The sequence below is a fragment of the Colias philodice genome, chromosome 16 (assembly GCF_061535455.1).
Source record: "Colias philodice isolate Cphi_HAF_F1 chromosome 16, ilColPhil1 Martin Lab GWU primary, whole genome shotgun sequence".
NCBI lineage: Eukaryota > Metazoa > Arthropoda > Insecta > Lepidoptera > Pieridae > Colias > Colias philodice.
Window position 1 is genome coordinate 5,714,776 of NC_143101.1, and position 20,124 is coordinate 5,734,899.

General features: G+C 32.2%; 1 protein-coding gene across 4 annotated transcripts in view; it reads left to right on the forward strand.

The window, feature by feature from the left end:
* The window catches only part of Dh44-R2 (Diuretic hormone 44 receptor 2), a 114,951-nt gene extending 102,122 nt beyond the window's left edge, over window positions 1-12,829 (forward strand). For 2 of the 4 annotated variants that reach the window (XM_089704830.1, XM_089704831.1), the window contains 6 exons: window positions 444-523; window positions 4,337-4,462; window positions 4,799-4,987; window positions 8,181-8,347; window positions 9,636-9,750; window positions 10,138-12,818. In XM_089704830.1, the coding sequence (XP_089560956.1) occupies window positions 444-523; window positions 4,337-4,462; window positions 4,799-4,987; window positions 8,181-8,347; window positions 9,636-9,750; window positions 10,138-10,185 (725 nt within the window). In that variant the 3' untranslated portion in view covers window positions 10,186-12,818. Of the gene's footprint in view, window positions 1-443; window positions 524-4,336; window positions 4,463-4,798; window positions 4,988-8,180; window positions 8,348-8,866; window positions 9,039-9,635; window positions 9,751-10,137 lie in introns of those variants that run through there. The other 2 variants (XM_089704832.1, XM_089704833.1) reach the window with 2 other exon arrangements.
* The last annotated feature ends 7,295 nt before the right edge of the window (window positions 12,830-20,124 follow it).

The window sequence follows — 20,124 nt, forward strand, 5'->3', positions numbered from 1 at the left end:
CACCATTGAGTAGATATCTCCATACTTCCTTTAATTTCACCACTAATTAGTAGTTGGTAGTATCGGTCAGATAATCTAAATTAAGAGCCAAGGGCATGTACGAACTGCGTAACTATTAACTATATTGAGATTTTGTTTGAATTAGAGTTTAAACACATCACATACAAAAATATAAATCTGTAAATATCAAAATTGGTCAGAAAACACACACATTAATTATATTTATTGAATTAATCAAACAAAAGTACTCGACTTAATCAACGAATCATACACTGAATGTAAGCTCAACTTATTTTACACTCCTCATAACATCATTTTTATTTATAACTTTCATAGTGCCTAGAGACATTCTTATATTTCTCTAGCTTAGTCAGCATAGTTAAAAAATATCACTCAATATAAAAACTTTCCAAATTTGCGTCAAAACTCATTTAATTTCACAGGAGCCCCAGCGATATTCATCACAATATGGGTGATAGCAAGGTGCTTTGTTACCGTCGTTCCGTCAACAGGACCCGATGGGGTACGTAAAACTTCGTTCTTTTTTTTATACAGGGTGTACCAAAAAGTAGTGATGAACGGAAGCTGAGAGGTAGAGGACCTAGAGGGCTATCCGAATCACCCCCATGTATGTTATGCGATTTTTCGTATTTTCGGAGTTATGACGTTTTTTTCAATTTTTCACCTATCGCCGAGTACGATGATATTTTCACTCATGCTGACGTCAATGATTGCGGAACATGCTTGATTTTTTTTGTGTGCTAAGCTGAAAGATAGGCCAATTCTGTATAGCAACATTTACTATCGTTAGATCTTTGAATGGAATAAAAAAAAGAATTAAATGGCAAGAAAGATAAAATTACCCAGTATGTTCACCACTTCAAGGGCCCGTAAAAAAATAAAATCACATAAAAAAAGTTTTCCGTTTGACTTTTAAAAACTTGCTCTATCTATCAGATAGCTACCCTGAAAATTTCATTTAATTATTCAGAAGGCTTCAATCGAAAAATTTAAATCTAAATGTGGTAAGTGCAAAAATTGAATTAACATAATGATCATTAAAACCAATAAATAGGTGTTTAATTACCAGAAATTTTTAAAATAACCCCGCTGTTGCTCAATGCAAGTGCGACATCACCGTAAAAAGTTGTCTTTCAAATGTCTGAATGCCCTTTTATCATTTTTAATGGTTTTTTCTGCTACTACGAATTTCCGGGTTATTTCGTCCAAATTGTGGCATTCTCTCAAGTAGCCGAGGTCTTTTTAGTATTCCCATTGAAACAAATCAATGGGGTTTAGGTCGAGGGACCGTGGAGGCCAGGCTTTAAGGCAGGCGTCACCGGCGCATGCGCAGGCTGCAACGACCAATCCATCTTTCAGGGTATCTTTGCCCTTTAGCCTGGCCTGCACGGTCCCCGGACATAAACCCTATTGATTTTTTTCCGTGGGGATACTACAAAGACGAGAGACTGCCACTATTTGGACGAAATAACCCGGAAATTCATAGTAGCAGAAGAAACCATTAAAAATGATAAAAGGGCATTCAGACATTTAAAAGACAACTTTTTACGGTGATGTCGCACTTGCATTGAGCAACAGCGGGGTTATTTTAAAAATTTCTGGTAATTAAACACCTATTTATTGGTTTTAATGATCATCATGTTAATTCAATTTTTGCACTTACCACATTTAGATTTAAATTTTTCGATTGAAGCCTTCTGAATAATTAAATGAAATTTTCAGGGTAGCTATTTGATAGATAGAGCAAGTTTTTAAAAGTCAAATGGAAAACTTTTTTTATGTGATTTTAATTATTTACGGGCCCTTGAAGTGGTGAATATACTGGGTCATTTTATCTTTCTTGCCATTTAATTCTTTTTTTTTATTCCATTCAAAGATCTAACGATAGTAAATGTTACTATACTGAATTGGCCTATCTTTCAGCTTAGCACACAAAAAAAATCAAGCATGTTCCGCAATCATTGACGTCAGCATGAGTGAAAATATCATCGTACTCGGCGATAGGTGAAAAATTGAAAAAAACGTCATAACTCCGAAAATACGAAAAATCGCATAACATACATGGGGGTGATTCGGATAGCCCTCTAGGTCCTCTACCTCTCAGCTTCCGTTCATCACTACTTTTTGGTACACCCTGTATAAATAAACATCAATAAAACAACCATAAAAAGTGTCTCTTTAAATATACGCTTAAATTAAGGTATTAAATTTAATTTATATGTGCAATCAAAAGTATTAGTTATTAAGAGATAACAGGCAACAGCCTGGATCGATTTGTTCAAACCCAAACCTTTCTGACAAATAAGTAATATACTCGACTTATACCTCTTCAGCATTCTTCTCAAAATCGATATTAAAATAGTAATTAGGTCACACTAATACAATGCCAGAAACAAAATCTGTTAGATTTATGTTGGCAGCACATCTGAATCCAATTGAGATGCATGCTTAACGACGAGTGATTATCTCAAGTGATTTGTATGCTTCTGCTGTATAAAAAATAAAAGATTTTCACTCTGCTCGTGATTACATTCCGTAATATAAAGTAGGCAGGTTTAACAGTAAATGTTTATTCACTCTTAAAAAATTATGCAAACATATTTCACAGATGTCAACATCAAAAATAAAACATATTTTCAGTGAACATAATGAATGTTGATTCACTGTGAAAAGTTATGCAAAAATATTTCACAGATAACATAAAAAATAAAACGTTTCAAGACCAACTTAAACATCAAACTTAATAGGCTCACAGCAGTTCACGCGTTGATTTCATTGTACCAAATTTATGGCCACCCCACATAAATAATTCAAATGACAAAAAATTACACAAATGTTGAAATGTAAATAATTTCCCGAAACTCCTTGTTTTTGTTCTGAGACAGGAATAATATGAACAAAGTTTTGTAAATCTCATTCAGGTCAATGTAACAAACAAACAAATTTTATCATTCAGAAAATATTATCTCTTGCTTTATTTGGTTAGGTATAAACCAATATTGTTGTGTAAATGTAGAACTTTGAATGGCGGAGGAAAATCAGCACAATTAATTTACGATACAACTCTCTTTGGTATAGTTTGAGTTTTTATATTTAATTCAATCCAAAATATTGCTGTATACTTATGTACAGTAAAGTATTATATCGTCTATGTTTATGTGTTATTTATTCAATAAGCCTACTCACCTACCTGCCGCAGAGGCAATATTTGGAACAATCTAGGTTGCACGGTGGTTGGAGCAATTTCAGCTGTTCTCTAAATTGGCCCTGCTGGCCTATAGCCTGTACATATCACAATTAAGGAGTCACTTAATTGTGATATGTACCTATCAGGGTGCAATTCCAAAATGCCCCTGCTGCAGGCCGGCAGTGAGTAGCCGGCTTAATTTAGTTTGACAGAATAAATTCAATTAGTTACATTCGCGCTACTCGCATATTGAATACCATTGTGTACGATATGCTTTTGTTTATCAGGTGTAATTGGAAACAAATTAATTTTAATATATTTGTGACTCGCATTCCTCGTAACAATATAATAAACAAATACTGTTACCGATTTCATTAATTAAAATAAATAAATTTCACTTTAAACTTTTACAAAGCGGGAATTTTACAATTTGCTTTTATGATATGTCAAACATGTTCATAATAACTAATTGTATTAAATACTAATTTAGTACTTAATATTACCTGGAGTTTATGAAACTGAAATTAGTAAAGTTTAACATATAATATCTTAGATAACTTCCGCGGCCTTGTCACTAGGTTTCGACTGCTCTGAACGAGTACAAGGGTTATAATTAGTTTCTAACAATCCCTCCGGAAAGCGTTTCATTGATACCATTCATAAGTTTTCTATTCACCGTCCATTAAATTACTTATCCTTTTGGAGTTTTGCAAATTACTTCTCTTTGTGAACGAATTGTAAAAACGAAGATTGAAAATCTTGCTAGCAAATTATTATATAACAATGTTTTAAATTATTACGAATTAATCACCACATCAATATGCCGTAGGTTCCATTCCTAATAATATGATGAACCATAATGTTACATCTCCGACCATTACGTAAGAATGTTCACATATACATATATCTAATAACGTTAAAATTAAAACAAATATACAGACACTTCGTTCCACCCTCACGTATAAAATGTGTAGGTGATCTTCCCTCGTGCGAGATCAAACTAAAACATTTATTCAATTAGACTTCTTCTAGCACCTTTGAACCTTCATAACACAGAAAGTAGTTTCTACAGAGAGCTGTCCCTATTCGTGGAGAATCAAAAGGTTTGAATGGTATATGTTGTTCCAGTTGTCCATAGCAGGCGAGGCTCGGATGTGCACCTGGATCCACGAACACCAAGTAGATTGGATACACAAGGCGCCCGCGCTGGTCGGACTCGCGCTCAATTTATTTTTTTTAATTAGAATTATGTGGGTGAGTGTACACGTGCGAAAATATAATAAAAACGTTGACGTCTTTGCCAAATTGAACGGATATAGGATCACATTAAGAAAGTTATCTTAATTGTCTGACAGTAAAACCTGTGTTAATATTGAATGAATTTGCAATTGAATACAAGAGGTATCTTACAACTTTTAAAGATTAGCATAATGCTTGCCCAGAAATAGACTTTAATTGTTATAAAAGTTAGAGGTTTATAAAAGTGTCCAACATGTTGAATTAAATACGTGAAAACAAACTTATTAACTGAACTGGAATAGCATGTAGTCCAAATAAAAATCAAAATAACAAGTCATATTTTTCCGACAGGTACTCATAACCAAACTGCGTTCAGCGAACACGATAGAAACAGAACAATACAGGAAAGCGACGAAAGCGCTTCTAGTTCTAATCCCACTGCTGGGCATTACTAACTTGCTTGTGTTATGCGGGCCAAGTGATGACTCCTGGTTCGCTTACACATTCGATTATATGAGAGCGCTTCTGCTCTCCACACAGGTAAGCTAAAGATATACCTATAACTCATTATAATACAAACTTTTCGCTCTCAGCTTCGCCCGCGTAGTCAAAGCTAAACTCGTATAGTTCCCATTCCTGTTAGATTTTCAGGATGAAAAATATGTCTTAATTCAAGTTACCCTCTATGTTTGTGCCATAAATCATTTAAAACGGTTCTGCAGTTTTTGCGTGAATATGTAACAAACAAACATGCAAATATAGGATAGAATACGTGCACAAAAAATCATAAATTTAATGAATAAATAAAATCTTTTTTCATACTTATTTTTCAAGCTAAATTTTAAAGTTATTTTTAGCCAATGTTCAAAAATATTAATGACCTTTATCTGCTTAAATGTTCCTATAACTCAAAAAGAAAAAACGGTTCAATACGCAGTCGGTTTAGAGTTCCCTCCACGTATCGGGTTGTAACATATATCCCCGTCTTCGTATTACAATGCAGATTTCTCGAATGTATTTTTCATCCCGACACGTGCAATGCAGGTAAATTTGGAATGTAGAGCGATCTTTATCGATGTATAGATATTTTAGCAACTGTCAAAGGGGAAAACAAATCGTGTTTTCTATAAATAATATTTTTTAACAAAAAAAAAGAATCACCAAAATCGGTTTACCCGGTGAAGGTTCTAAGATAACAAACCGAAAAAATAATTTTGAATTTTATTATCTACCAAGTAAGGTAATTTTTATTTTTAAATCTTTGTTATAAAATATAAATAAATAAATTATTTAGCCAACTGCATACGCTACCGGAAATACTCGTAAAATTCTTGTCTTGTGACAAATGCCATTGCATAAACACGAAGAAACGAATAATAAATAACCATTTTACGTGTATTTGCAAAATACCTGTGGCAGTATATCTCTCGCTACAGCGTAGAATGCAACGTAGCACATCCGTAGCTTGAAGCTACTTAAAGCGAGCGCGCCTTGAAATTCGGCCAAATATTTTTTGCTTTGGCTTTACAATTTATAAATCGTAAATACATGCTATAAAATAATAAAGTTAAGGAATTGCTAGGTTATCCACGAATTCAGCACATTTTTCTTTCAAAAAATAAATCTTATTATTGCTGACTTCGCATAAACGAACTCACTGAAACTTTTTAATTTTATTATTTTATAGAATTTTCTATAGCCAAATGCCAACCACATCAATTTCCAAGCGCAGGTTAAAATTAAAATGTTAGATTGCGTAGAATTCTGAGAAACGTACCTACTATAAACGTATACAAAACATTTTCTAAATACATAGTTATCGTTATGGACCTTTCATATTGCCAAAATTCAAATATAAGAAGCCAATTTTCTGTACATTGCTCAAATTCCTTTCCTGGATGAAACCGCTATATTAATTAGTCTGTTTATGACGTTGAAAATGCTTTATTCAACATCAAATTTGCTCCTGTTGTTGATGGATTGAAGGATTCAGTGAATAAATTACTTCACTAAGATTACTCAGTTATTGGACTATTCTCTATAAATTTATCACAGACCTCACTTCACAAGCAGGCTAAATCCAAGATAGATTCGTCTCGTTATAAGAAAAAATAAACGAAGTGTATAAAAACTATGTATCAAATTAAATAAAGGCTAACGCAAACAAAATTATCATTCTTTAAATAATGTGGAGTAATTTTGTGACTAGAACAAAAATATTATGAAATTGCTCACGTAATAGAAGTATTCAGGTGACTTTTATACAAACATTATTAATGAACATTAGAAATAAATACATAAATATATTAGTTAGTCACATACCTTAAGTTATTTATGAAAATTATTAAACAGATTACAGTGGCTATATAATAAAGTCTCATTGATTAACATTATAAAAGACTTATTGATACGTAAACCAGATTGACAAATGTAATTTAGGAGGCGAGTTTTGTAGTTCAGACTCTTTATAACAATCTCAGTAAACTATTTAGAAATATAACAAGACTTGGCCATTAGCGTCTAAGATAATCCAAGCTTAAATATCAATCTTATGGAACTTAATAATTTCTAAATAATTTAGCTGAACCTTACCTTAATCACAATCTTTCTTGACTTTTAATCCTTCTTAAGATATAACTAATTACGGGGGTAGGATTAGGCAAATCTCTACCGATTTACAAAAGAGAATAAATAAGAAGAAAAGTTGTGCAATCATTCAACTTTGAACTTTTTCTAAAGAGTAAAAAAAATACATTTGCGAACTTAAAATTGTCCATAACGATGCAAAAAATAGAAGAGAAGAGTATTAGGAAAGACGAGTATTAATTTATAAATAACTATTGTGCAGATAGTGAAGCCAGATTGTGAAGTCCCATATCCCCTAGTGGGTGTGGGTGTGGGTGGTAAGGGGCAGATGCATTATATATTTGTTTCACTGATCGACTATCTTTAGGGACAAGTAGGTGATCAGCCTTCTGTGTCCTGCCAGACCGAGACATTTTTTTTTTTCGTCCCCACCGGGAATCGAACCTAGGACCCCTCAGTGTTACGCTCACGCGTCAACCACTGTACCAAGGAGGCGGTTTATATTGTGCAGATTATGTATTAGAAATAGGTATAGTAATAATTTTCTTCGCAAAAATTAGTATTAATAATATTTCCCACCACAATCTGGAGCTCAAAGGAAGAACGATTAACTCGAGGCACTTACGGAATAAACGAGCAAAGTTTGCAATATTTATTAGCAAGCCAGTTTGTTACTCGTATTTCTTATGCGCAAATCTTATTAAGGTTTTGTCCGATTTTCCCTGCATATTTAATCGCAGTCTCGAGAAAAATGTACCTTGGAGGTTAAAGGTTTCTTTTACTCAATTATGTAAACGGTTTATTAATAATGTATTAAGCGATTACAAATAGTTGGGTGGAATACTTTTCATAATTACATTAGTATTTTGCACAATTGTTGTTTACATTTTACTTTTATTTTAATCAAAATAAATATCGTTAATAATCAGATTTTTACACTGTTAAGTAACCATTCTTATATTAAATGGCGTTGAATAAAGCGGCCAAGTTCTTAAACTGCTGATTTAGCTATTGATTGTGACATAAGCATAGCGTTAAGCGTCATATATGTGCTTCTGAAAAGGAATGTAGAGCATCTCAATCGGAAATATTATCAAAAAACTTAATATTTACATAATTATCCAATGAACATATTCTGTTCCACCAGGGTTTCACAGTAGCATTATTCTACTGCTTCATGAACACAGAAGTCCGTCATGCGATAAGGTACCACGTTGAGAGGTGGAAAACCGGTCGGACGATAGGCGGAGGTCGCCGGAGAGGCGCTTCTTATTCTAAGGATTGGTCACCTCGGTCCAGAACTGAAAGTATTCGGTAAGTTGGAATAACTTGCTACATTAATGTATTATGTTCCCTGAAAAATGAATGCAGTATATTTCCTATAGTGCACACCTCTTAAAAAGCATTAAAATTTACTAAAATAAAAATAAAAACATGTAATATGACATGTCTTTAGCGCTTACTTTAGCGTTTTTTGCATGATTGTTTAATTTTACACATAGGCAAATGATAAAATCTTGCACCAAACGTAACTGTATAGACTTAATGAACATCTTCACTTATCTTATTTGCCAATCTTATCATATTATATAATTTGGTTTTTATTTATTTTGCTGCATGTTTAATGCGGTAAAGCCTACCGCATGTTGGACACTATCAATGCACTGCTTAATTTACAAGAGTTTTAAACATTATTTATACCATGATTTGAAAACCTTTGATTGCAAACAATTCACAAAGCATTTGATTCCTACATTAGGCATCTAAAGAGGAATCAAATTGTAATAAAACACGCATATCTAATAAGCCTAACTGATCATGTTTTTCCATTAGGCTCACCGTATAAGGACTTGCTCAGTATCAGCTTAGAACGAGGCTCACATAACTTGACGCATTTCAGAAGACATTAGAAGATCGTAATATGCATTTGGATTGAAATTTATTTACTTACTTTTTTTATTATTATCTTTTGTTGTTTTAATAAATTGGATGTTTTTACGCTTTCCGTGAATGTTTTCTTTCATCCTTCCTCGCTTTGAACGGCCTTTTTATGCATGCTCAATTTAATTTCAATCATTGCTTAGGATACATTGTTATTTTTGAATTAATATTATAACTATATCTTAATATAGCAAGTAAATTAGTGTTGTAATTGGTTTAGTATTTTTATTACTTAGTCATTTAACACAGTATTCATAAAGAACCCATTAAACAATATAATCTATAAAAAATAGACAAGACATTATTTTGCAAAATCAGTATTAACTATTATTACTATAGTAGGTATAGTGAAAGGATATGTAGGTACATAGAATTTTAGGAAGCATGGAAAAAATTTACACAGGAATGATTTTGTTTTTGAAGAACACAAATAATATAATACCTACCTACTATACTAGTGAAAAATATTACAATACCTTTATTAAAAATGGTTAAGGATAGGTGTAGAATAGAGAATGATAGATTTTAGCATTTGTGATACATAAACAGCTTTTTACAATAATTCACCAACTAATAACAATCAAAGCAAGCCAACGTTGTATTTCAGAAACAATTCAGAAAAAGATAAAATATTTAGTTTAACAAGTAAAATATGGGACAGATTATATAGCCAGCCTTCAAAACGGGAGTCTGCAGCGTCAGAGACTACAACGACCACATTACTGGTTCCAAGGATGTCACTAGCGCCACACTATGATACTCGACACTTACATGCGGTAAGGATCCCTTTGTATTTAAAACAACCTTTAATACTTAAAAGTATAAAGCCCATAGTCATATACAATAGGGTAGGTAATATGCTTTTCTAAAACATGGATTTAATTAATTGAAATGCGAGAATCTTTAAATGTGGTATACACGTGGATTCGATGCAAAAGCTTTTGCAGTCCTCAAGGACAAAAGTTTTCCTTCGCCATGTTTATTTAATTTTCTAATCTCTTCGTACAGGTAGGTACCTATGAGGAAAATTTGCAATCAAATATGTCGTGTAGTTGTGTCATATGACCCGTTTGGTGGATTAAACTTCTATACGCAAACTATCTTCATTCAAGCTTAAGCTATTCAACAATGGCTTATCTCGGCTATTTATTATGTATGCGCAGGATTACATTACGAGCGGGAGTGCGAGCGGTGAGCAATCGCCCGTGTGAGGCGGGGGGCGGGAGAGGTTACCGCGCTTGCGCACTCTGCCCGAAGAGGACGCCCCTCCCGCCTGCACACAGACGCCTACGTCACTAATGTCCTCTTCCTCGCCTTGCCACAAACCAACGCTATACTCTACCAACCAAGAACCCTTCAGCCAAATGTGTCATTCACCGTCGGATTCCGCGCACGAATCAAATGGGAAATTGTCATCGTCATCGAACAATTCTAACACAATCGATATCTCCATTTTACGCAATGATCTCAAGACAACTGATCAAAAATGCTTGAACGGTTTGTACGTTTTGCCCATTGAGAACACTGGTCAAAGCGAATATTAGGTTATTTCATTATAATACGATTATAAAAATCTAACTATTTTTATTTACTTTTACCAACCTAAGTAAGAAATGTTTTAAAATTTTATGTATGTAATTGTATGTAATAATGAATGCTCCTGTTAAATCGCACATAAAGTACACACTCTCACACAAGTATATGTAATTATAAATATGGACTATTACAATGCTCTATTAAGTAATCTAAAAACACGTATATTTGTTCGGCCATATATTTTAATCCATTCGTGATTTTAAACGTTAAATTATCTTTGATAATATATCTTTATTCTTTAGTATTCAAGCAAGTTGATATATAAATAAATAGTTTATATTTTACGTAAATATTTATGCTAAGTGTGTAATTTATGTATTCATGCTTATCACCTAAGTACTGTGTATATAATATAAAACTACTATAAATAAATGTATTTTTAAAACATCTATTTATCTGACATGGTCCTTCGTCATAATACTATTTAGTGAATCTCGATTCAATTTTGACATGGCTCTGTTAGGAGAATGATATTGTTACCTCATATTACAAAGATTGTAGATATTAATTAGGTAATATTTCAGTCTCATCTGTTGTCTGATTATCCAAATTCTACCCAATTGCTTGATTTCTTTACCAAAAAAAAATTTCATTTGAAACTTTTAGGTAGACGATAATTTAAAAAAAATACAGTAACAATCTAAATATTTCCTACATTTATTACTAAATATAATACAGCAATTGTATCTATTCTGAAACAAACAAATCTTAAGCTTTAAATTATATTAGTCATATTATTATAGTTTCTATTCCATAAAACTGTTATTTTTGAGACAAGAAATACGTAAATAAGCATAGCATAAAAAACTATCTCATGAACAAGTAAAATATATTTTCCGGTATCTCTAAGGCGCTATATATTTTTTTCTACGGGTTATTTACAATGGTAAAAATCTCAAATATTGCGCTTTATACTGACAAAAATAGAGTAAAATAATCTTTAATTAGATTAGTTTTATATTAAGTGTTGCCAAAGATATATCGTATGGAATTATAAATAAGGCAAAAATTGGGAAACAAAACGCTACTTGTAAAAATTAGCATATCGTAGTTAATGTACCTAGTAGTTACCTATCTGAATGTAAAAAAAATTTCGTCTCCCAAGTGAGGCTTTGCATTACGTGTAGTTTACGGTTGTATGATGTAGCACAATTAAATATATTTTTTTTAATTCTATTTATTAAAAACACAATTGGATGTAAATATATGGTAGGTATATTATTAAATGTTTATGGTTAAAATTTTTGTCCTTTTTTTAATTAGTTTCTGGCTTTAAATTAAATCACATTAAGTGTAAGATTTAATATAGCAGCATCAATTCCTTAAATTTTCTCAGTCGGATACTGACGACACTTACCAGAAACTTAAACTTTGGTTTGTTAGTTTAAACCTTCAACCTTAGTTTTGTAGAGTTTAAACATTGAATTAAGTTTAAAAGTTGATAAAACTTTTCATTTCATTCAACCTAAGTTTAATGACATCTTTGTTTGTGGAACGATACGGAACGATACGATATTATTTTATAAAATATTTTAATGATGCATATGTAACTATTTCTAGTTCTGATATTGATTAGAACTATGGCTAAAGTCTAAACTGACTTTAGGTACCTGTGTAAATACGTAATATAATTCTGCATTTTTATGACAATTTGCCAGTAACTCAATAAAATTAAGATTTATTATTTACGATTTATCGTATACGTAATAAAAAATAAATGTAATCAACACTGGCAATTAAATTATTGATTGAAATATTAATCATCCTTCTTCTTTTGAATAATGCCATGTACATTTTGTAGAAACTGCGTGGACTGTGTATATCAAACTGCTACTCTTGATAAACTAATTATTTAGATACTTCAGTTGTAGCTTTCACAGGATTTGATTAGACTGAACGTCGAGGCCACCGTATTAAAACACAATCAATGTAATAACACCAAATTTCTAATGATGTAGACCTCGCCCTTGTTGGTAATTGGAAACTCACATATAAACACGTGTAACCTTTTCTTGTATTTTAATACTATTGTGTTTACTAAATTTAAGTAATGTCAATAGCATTTAACATTTTTTAAGTTTTTTTAACCTCAATATAGTGTAATCTTAAATTATTGATTTTTGAAAACGTCGCTCTAATAATGTTATTGTTTATGTATCTAAACTGTTTCTATTTATAAATAATATCTCATTGTAAATTCTCATTATATTTCTATCGTTCATGAATTTTGTGACTAGATAATTATAAATGAATATATATGTATTATGTATGTTTGTATGTTTAATAAATACTTACCTAAAATAAGCATTTGTTTTCTTTTCGTTTCATACCGTAATAGAAATATCCTTCTTATATCCTGTACAAAAGTTATTTAAAACCTTTATTATAATTATTGCAAACAAGGAAAATGTATCCTTTAATAACATAAATACGATCTAAATACATATATCTATATATTCATGGTAACACGTTTCCTTAACAAAAAGGTTGATTTAACTCCACATTCACAACTTTACTAATTTGAAATATTAAAGAGAGTTTTTGTTGAAGCGCAGCAGCATGTTAAAGGTTTGTTGGGTCGTCCGTTACCGCAAGCCACAGACATATATCAAGATAGACTAAGCGAGTGTATGTACTTCCCGTGTCCAAACTAAGTTTATGAAACTTACTTGACGCTGGCCTACACTCAGTCCGCGCTTGCAGTTCGCCAAGGAAAGACGTGAAGCTGAATAAAGTAAAATGCCGAATTGCGCCGTTATAAACTGTAGAAACTCCACAGCTGTGAGTGGCCGAGTTAGCAGAGATGTTTCCTTCCACCGGTAAGTAATTTTCTAATCAGAATATGCACTATTTATTTTAAAATCAAATAAAGAATATCTGTGGAAAACGATCGTGACAAACACGGATACCAAATCATACGAAATGATTCGGAATACATTGCGGCTTTTACTTGGCACGGTAAAGACCGCGTCGTATGATAACAAGCAATGAATAGCGTCTTCTCATTTTTCTGTTCTCATTTTTCTGTCCAATTTTGTGGTTAGTGATGTTCATTTGATGCAACAGTTTTCGATTCTAATCGATTTTATAATCGAACAGAAAAATGATAATTTGAAGGAGCAATTTTTCAGAAAAAAAGGCATAGATTTTTTTTTGTCATTTAATACGACTTGACCTAGAACTTTTAAGTATTTTAATACAAAGGTACTAAAAATAAATATTATGACATGGACGCCATTAGTTAAAGTGTCATCTTGGGAGTTTTTTAAGAAAACTCCTTATTGCTTAGACTATGTTTGTTTTTTCAGTTTTCCAAGTAACCCGAACATAAAAGGAAAATGGATCGATGCAACGGGACATAAAGATTGATTGATTGACAGTTTCATTACTTTCTTTCGATGGCCTCTCTAGTACGTAGTACATGGTAACTCAATGGGCATATGTAAGAAAAAGCTAAAACACATTAGTTTACTTGTTAGAATATTAAAAGGTTTATAACTTTATTTTATCATCCCTCTGTCTAAGGTAATTATCATTTTTCTGTCTTGAATCGATTTAGTAATCGATTACGATTCATTTATTTGACTACCTCTTAGACATAGATCTAGTTTGATCTGATTTCTTTCGATACTAGAATCGCCGCGCGAGTGGCGGCCTAATCGATTTAGCGTAAAATGAAATTAACATCACTAAAAAGCGCTCGTGACGTCATAACGCGTCAAGGTCAGTACAAAAATATGACACGCTTGGTTTTCATACAGATCGCGGTACTTGCGTTGTCTACTTAAATATACATGTCTGTGCCGCAAGCCATAAAGTTTAATATTTGATGTTCTACATACCTACGTTATGTTATGCAAATGATATTAAATATGAAATAAAACAAGAGGGTGAGCAATTTTCATGGTAATCCGATGTGTAAATATTTAATTTGCGTCTATTCTTGTTTATCACTCCCACATTATTAGATTTTCATATTTTTTTGAGTTGTAGAGCGAGCGAATTAATTCTATATTATCTTTTTAACGACATTTTAGTGAAATCCTACAGATACACAATGCCAAAGTCAGACAGACACGCAGACACTTGGATTGGACACTTGGACACTTGGACACATGTCACATTTTGTTTCCGAATTATCAGACTATTAATTTCATACTGTAGAAAGAAAAAACATTCAAGTATATAAGAACCATTCGATATTTTTTCTTCGCTATATTTAAGTTTATATGAGAGTATCTCCAAACACAAGAACCATTAAAAGCAACTTTAAAATCCCATACCAGTTTTCATTTCTAAATTGTGAGATAGGAAAAGCCAGACGGTGATTTAACGTGCATAAATCAAAACAGCTGACGCCACAGCAAAACCAGGGTTATCACTTATCATAGGGAATTTTCAAAATATCCGAGTCTATGAATTTTACAAAAATATTTTACGATAATAATTATGTCGTATACCAAAGGTTAAATGTGTAAGTACCCTTTACTTTACCATATACATAATTAAATTGGAAACCTTCTAATATTATAAATACGCAAGTTTGTGAGGATGATTTAAATATGTATATGTTTTTTACTCTTTCACGAAAAACTACGTAGGTTATTTAGATTAGGCAAACCTTATTAAAATATTACAGTGGTATGAGTCATACATTAGAATAACACATGGCCTACAGAAAATACTTGAATTGCTTATTAGTGTAGCTCCTACACAGTCACTTTAAAAAATAATAGTGCAATAATGAATACATAATTAGAATGCCAGAAGTAATTTCTTATTTACCTATATACGTAAAGCTAGTCAAAGGTTTTAACTACTCTGTATCAAGATATTTAAAAATATGTTATTTTATATAGAGCAACAACCCTTGAACGACAGATGTCACATAATTTGTGCGAGTCGATTACACATATTGCATAATATAATACCAAAGACACATGGCATCAGTTACCTTAAGCTTAATTAATACATTGCTAACCACTAACTAGTGCCTACATATATCTATATAGCTTAGCAATATTATAATACGAGATTAATTTCACCACTCATGTGCATCTGTGATCAAATGAGTTATAAAAGGGCCTAGTTAGTTTATCCAAAACTGAAAAATCGCATTTCATAAAGCGTCATCGTTTCTTTCGTTGTTTTCTCTTGATACCTACGAGAACCTACTTCCATAGTTCGTGTAGGTAACACTTATGCAGCAACTGTAGGCATATAAAGGACCTGAAAAACAAGATAATTTTACATTTGTGAATAACAAAAACTTTCCAAAAGTTCGCAATAATTTTAAAGGTAGGTAGTTCGATGTTTTGACAGTTTAAAGTAAACGGACTTCATAAATTAAAATTCTTTAACTAAAAGTACCTTTGTAAAGGTGAGCCTTTGAACTTTGAAACTTATCAAAAATTCTATAACCCTCCCCCTATTGTTACTTAGGAAACCGGAATGTACCAAAATTTTGAAATGAGATGACATGAAATTAATGAAACAAAATAACAAATAACTGAAGTAAAACATTTATGTAATCAATATTACGCAGGAAATGTAGGCACCTTTTTTCAGTATAGGTAAACTTAGATATTCATTTGAGAATCCATTATTTTAAAGCTCATTATATTCACGTACCTAAATGTTCCTTTCTTCATTATAAATCTTAAAATATCAAATTTCATTTTTACAAAGGCTGTCAAAATTATCAAATGGGAATAGAATTATGCGCTATTTTAATTCCGTACCTTTCTTCCATATCTACGTTGAGACGTCCCACAATGTTATTAAAAGTAATGGATCCATTACGACGCTCTTATGTTTCAAATTTTTATTACAGAGACATTAAAATAGAACACTATAAAATTATTCAAAGTAATATTTCAAATGTTTAGTCTATTATCTCATACGGTTTACGATTTTATGATAATGGATGTTTCAGGAAAAAAAAATACAGCTTTAATATTTTTTTATATACCGTACCGGCCTACAAACCGTAATTATAAATATTTTTCTAAATAAAACCAAGATTATATCAAGTATGTGGGATTACGTTCATATATTTTTGTCCTGCCTATCCCAAATAACTTTATTATAATAATTAATCACCCTTGTATATGCATGAATTTCTAGAACTCTACGCTTCAAGTACTACCTATGCACGTAACCACGATCAAGAAAGTTTAATGGAAGTCACAGAGCAAGTAATATTAGGTATGTGTAGGTAAGTGAAATAGGCGAAAGTACTAGTCTGCTTAGCTATGTGAACCTTGAACTTTGTATTTGTGTGTTTGTTTGTTTGAAGATTTTTTAATGGAATTGAATCCACCTTTTAATTATAACGCCTTGATTTCAGTGCAGTTTATCTTCATAACAATAATAAATATTTATATTATATTTTGAAACAAACCTCCCACACGGTTATAATTTATGGAATTCATAGCGAAAGAATGTCGAACAAAGGTGTATTGTTAAGAGGTCGCTTGAACAGTCATCAAAGGGCTTTAAAACGAAGGTCAAAATGCAAATGTAAGTAATCGAATATTTGAGCCACTTTAAATGGAACTTAAAAGGAAAACGCTAAGTGCAGAGGTAGTGCAAATGGAAATGGAATTGTGAATAATGAAATACTGAAAGTTATCGGGTTTCACTTCGTTGTGAACGTTCTACTCTTTAATATTAATAGTAGATTTAAACGGAAAAACTAGGCCTTATAAATTATTTAGTGTTTTCACTATTAATTTTTTACGATAACGCCGTCAACTGTCATTGTTAAAATGTATTCATCAATGAAAGTGATAGTGTAATGGGTATTAATTAGGTAAAAGGTAAAAGACGTCGTTTAAGAGAGTAAATTCAAAAGTGCATAAACTTATAAGAGTTCAGTAATTTTAAAGACAAGTATTTTTAGAAATTGTTAGTAGAGTATCTATTACCGTGTTCACTCAACTTTATAATAAAATTTTACCTAGCGGATATTACGAAGATTAACCTAAATATAAGTTTGAACATAATAGCAGTTGCAGTAGTCTGTACACAAGTATTTAATAATAAATAAAAAAGGCAATATAAGCGTGCTAGCAAGTATATTATATGTCGTGGCCATATCGTAGATTTGCTCATTTCATGAAATGGCCAACATAGTTTGATCAGATCGTTAAATCGTCAACATTTCACGATTTGGTCATCGACATTTGGCCAGATCGTATAAAATATCTTAGAAAGTCCATAAAACATTAAAAAATTCAGAATATTTTAAGAACTTGTTTATTGTCATTTAAGTTAGTGCCGCGGTAGCGCCGGCGAATACCAGAAGCGAATGGTTTTTTCAATAGAAAACAGTTAGGTTAGGTTAGGTTAGACTTTAATAAACAACGCACGAGCCGAGCGAGCAAAGCGAGCGTGCCGCGGCAGCGGCCGGCGAGTGCCAGAAGCGAATCGCATTTTTGTTTCTTTTTTAAAAAGCGATTCGCTTCTGGCAAATCGTGAAACGTTGACGATTTAACGATCTGGCCAAATTAAATTGGCCATTTCATGAAATGAGCAAATCTACGATATGGCAACGACATATACATATACGGTCGTTGCCTTAATTTTGAAACGCGAACAATGACTGGACTGTCGTCAAAGCTCAAAGGGAGCTTATTTTAACACTGCCTCTTTGTTTCTGATTGAAGCACCATATTAAACACGTCTGTTTGACGACGCGGACAACCAGTATGCACAACCACTATTGAGAGTTTTTCTGTTATTTATAGATAAGTTTTTCATGCTTTTTATTTCATTTTAGAGCGACTGATTTATCTGCGTTAAAAAATTAATTATCATACTTTGATATTTCTTATCATTTTTGAAGAATTTTCAAATCCTTGTATGTTTGATGTACCTACCTACATGGATTAGAAAATACACTATTACCTACAACAACGTAAGGGGTTATTAGGGGTAAGGTAATGTCTATGATGTAAACGTGAAATTGTCTGAAAATGCTTGAATCATGCTATCAAATTATCAATGATGCTCGATTCCCGTTTAAAAATGTTTTATTCATGATAAAAATTTTAAGCAGAGCTCTACCATCAAACGACGCAATTCGTAATATTTTTACGATATTAAAACCGCCGAAGCCATTTTCCCAAAAGATTATCCGAGATTTTAAAATGCCTTTGATATTTTTTAATAGTATGTTTACCTTTACAGCTCTTTTTATCTAGGGGATAACATTTTTTAAAGAATATCGTTACAACAAGGATTTTATTATCTCATGTTACAAGCTGTAATTTTCATTTTATTAAAATTTAGAATGACAGGCATTTGATTGCGGTCTATGAAAGGGTATGCCTGTTAGCCTGTCTAGATAAAGCCTATTCACTCTATCCTTGAATAGGTCTAGAACTCTAGATGTATTCCTCTGGGAAAACAGTTGTTGGGTAGACGTTCCATTCCTTAGCAGATAAGTAGATGAGGGATGTTTTGTGCGCAAAATGGAACGTCAACTGCGAAAAGATGGTGGCCAGTTGAACGTTTTGATAAACTGCGGTGAATAATTAATAATTTTTTTTCTTCTTTAGCAGACAAGAAAAAGAACGGGACAGCATTCGTTCTGATTGAAATGAACACAAATCAATACTAATATTATAAAGCTGAAGTGTTTGTTTGAACGCGCTAATCTCAGGAACTACTGGTCCGATTTGAAAAATTCTTTCGGTGTTAGATAGCCCATTTAACGAGGAAGGCTATAGGCTATATATCATCACGCTAAGACCAACAGGAGCGGAGCAATGCCCATGAAACCGCGGAGCACAGCTAGTAAACTAAACAATAATAATATAATTAGCTGTTAGCTTATCTGCAATATGGCATCTTATACTCTAGCCTAGGTACTAAGTTAATAATATGCAATGAATTATTATCATTACATAATTAATTAATATCTTGAAACACCTGTCTCACCTGGTTTAGATTTTAGATATAGAACGTACAATACAATAGTTACTTATAATTGCAATAAAAACAAAACCTCTTTTTTTCGTAGGTTTTTTTTCAGCATTTTCGCAGCATGCTTACGAAAAAAGACATATTTAAATAAAATCTAGTTCACACTCCTATTAGTCTAAGATCTGGAATAAGATCGCCCTTCAGCTATATATATATCAGCAAAAAGCAGAGCACTTTTGACAGGCAAGTGATCATAGATATATTTGTTAAATTAAACTTCATAAAAATTTACGTCTCGTCTTATTCTCAGAAGGGTGAAGGTCGATCAATACGGATCTCTCACTATTACCAGGCAGTGACGACTGATGGCATCCTCACCATATTACGGTAAGTATATTTTTCTAAAAATACTAGCTGCTGCCCCCGACTCCGCCCGGGTTGACATTTTTTGTAATCTTTTCACATTGAGTATTATCTTACTACAATCAATGAGTCTAATGAAGTGTAAGCAACAGGACGTATAAAAGGAATAAAACAAAGAAAATTTGATTTAATATTTTATTGATACATTCATTCATTCATTCATACAACACTCAAGACAAAACACACATAATTTACAGAAC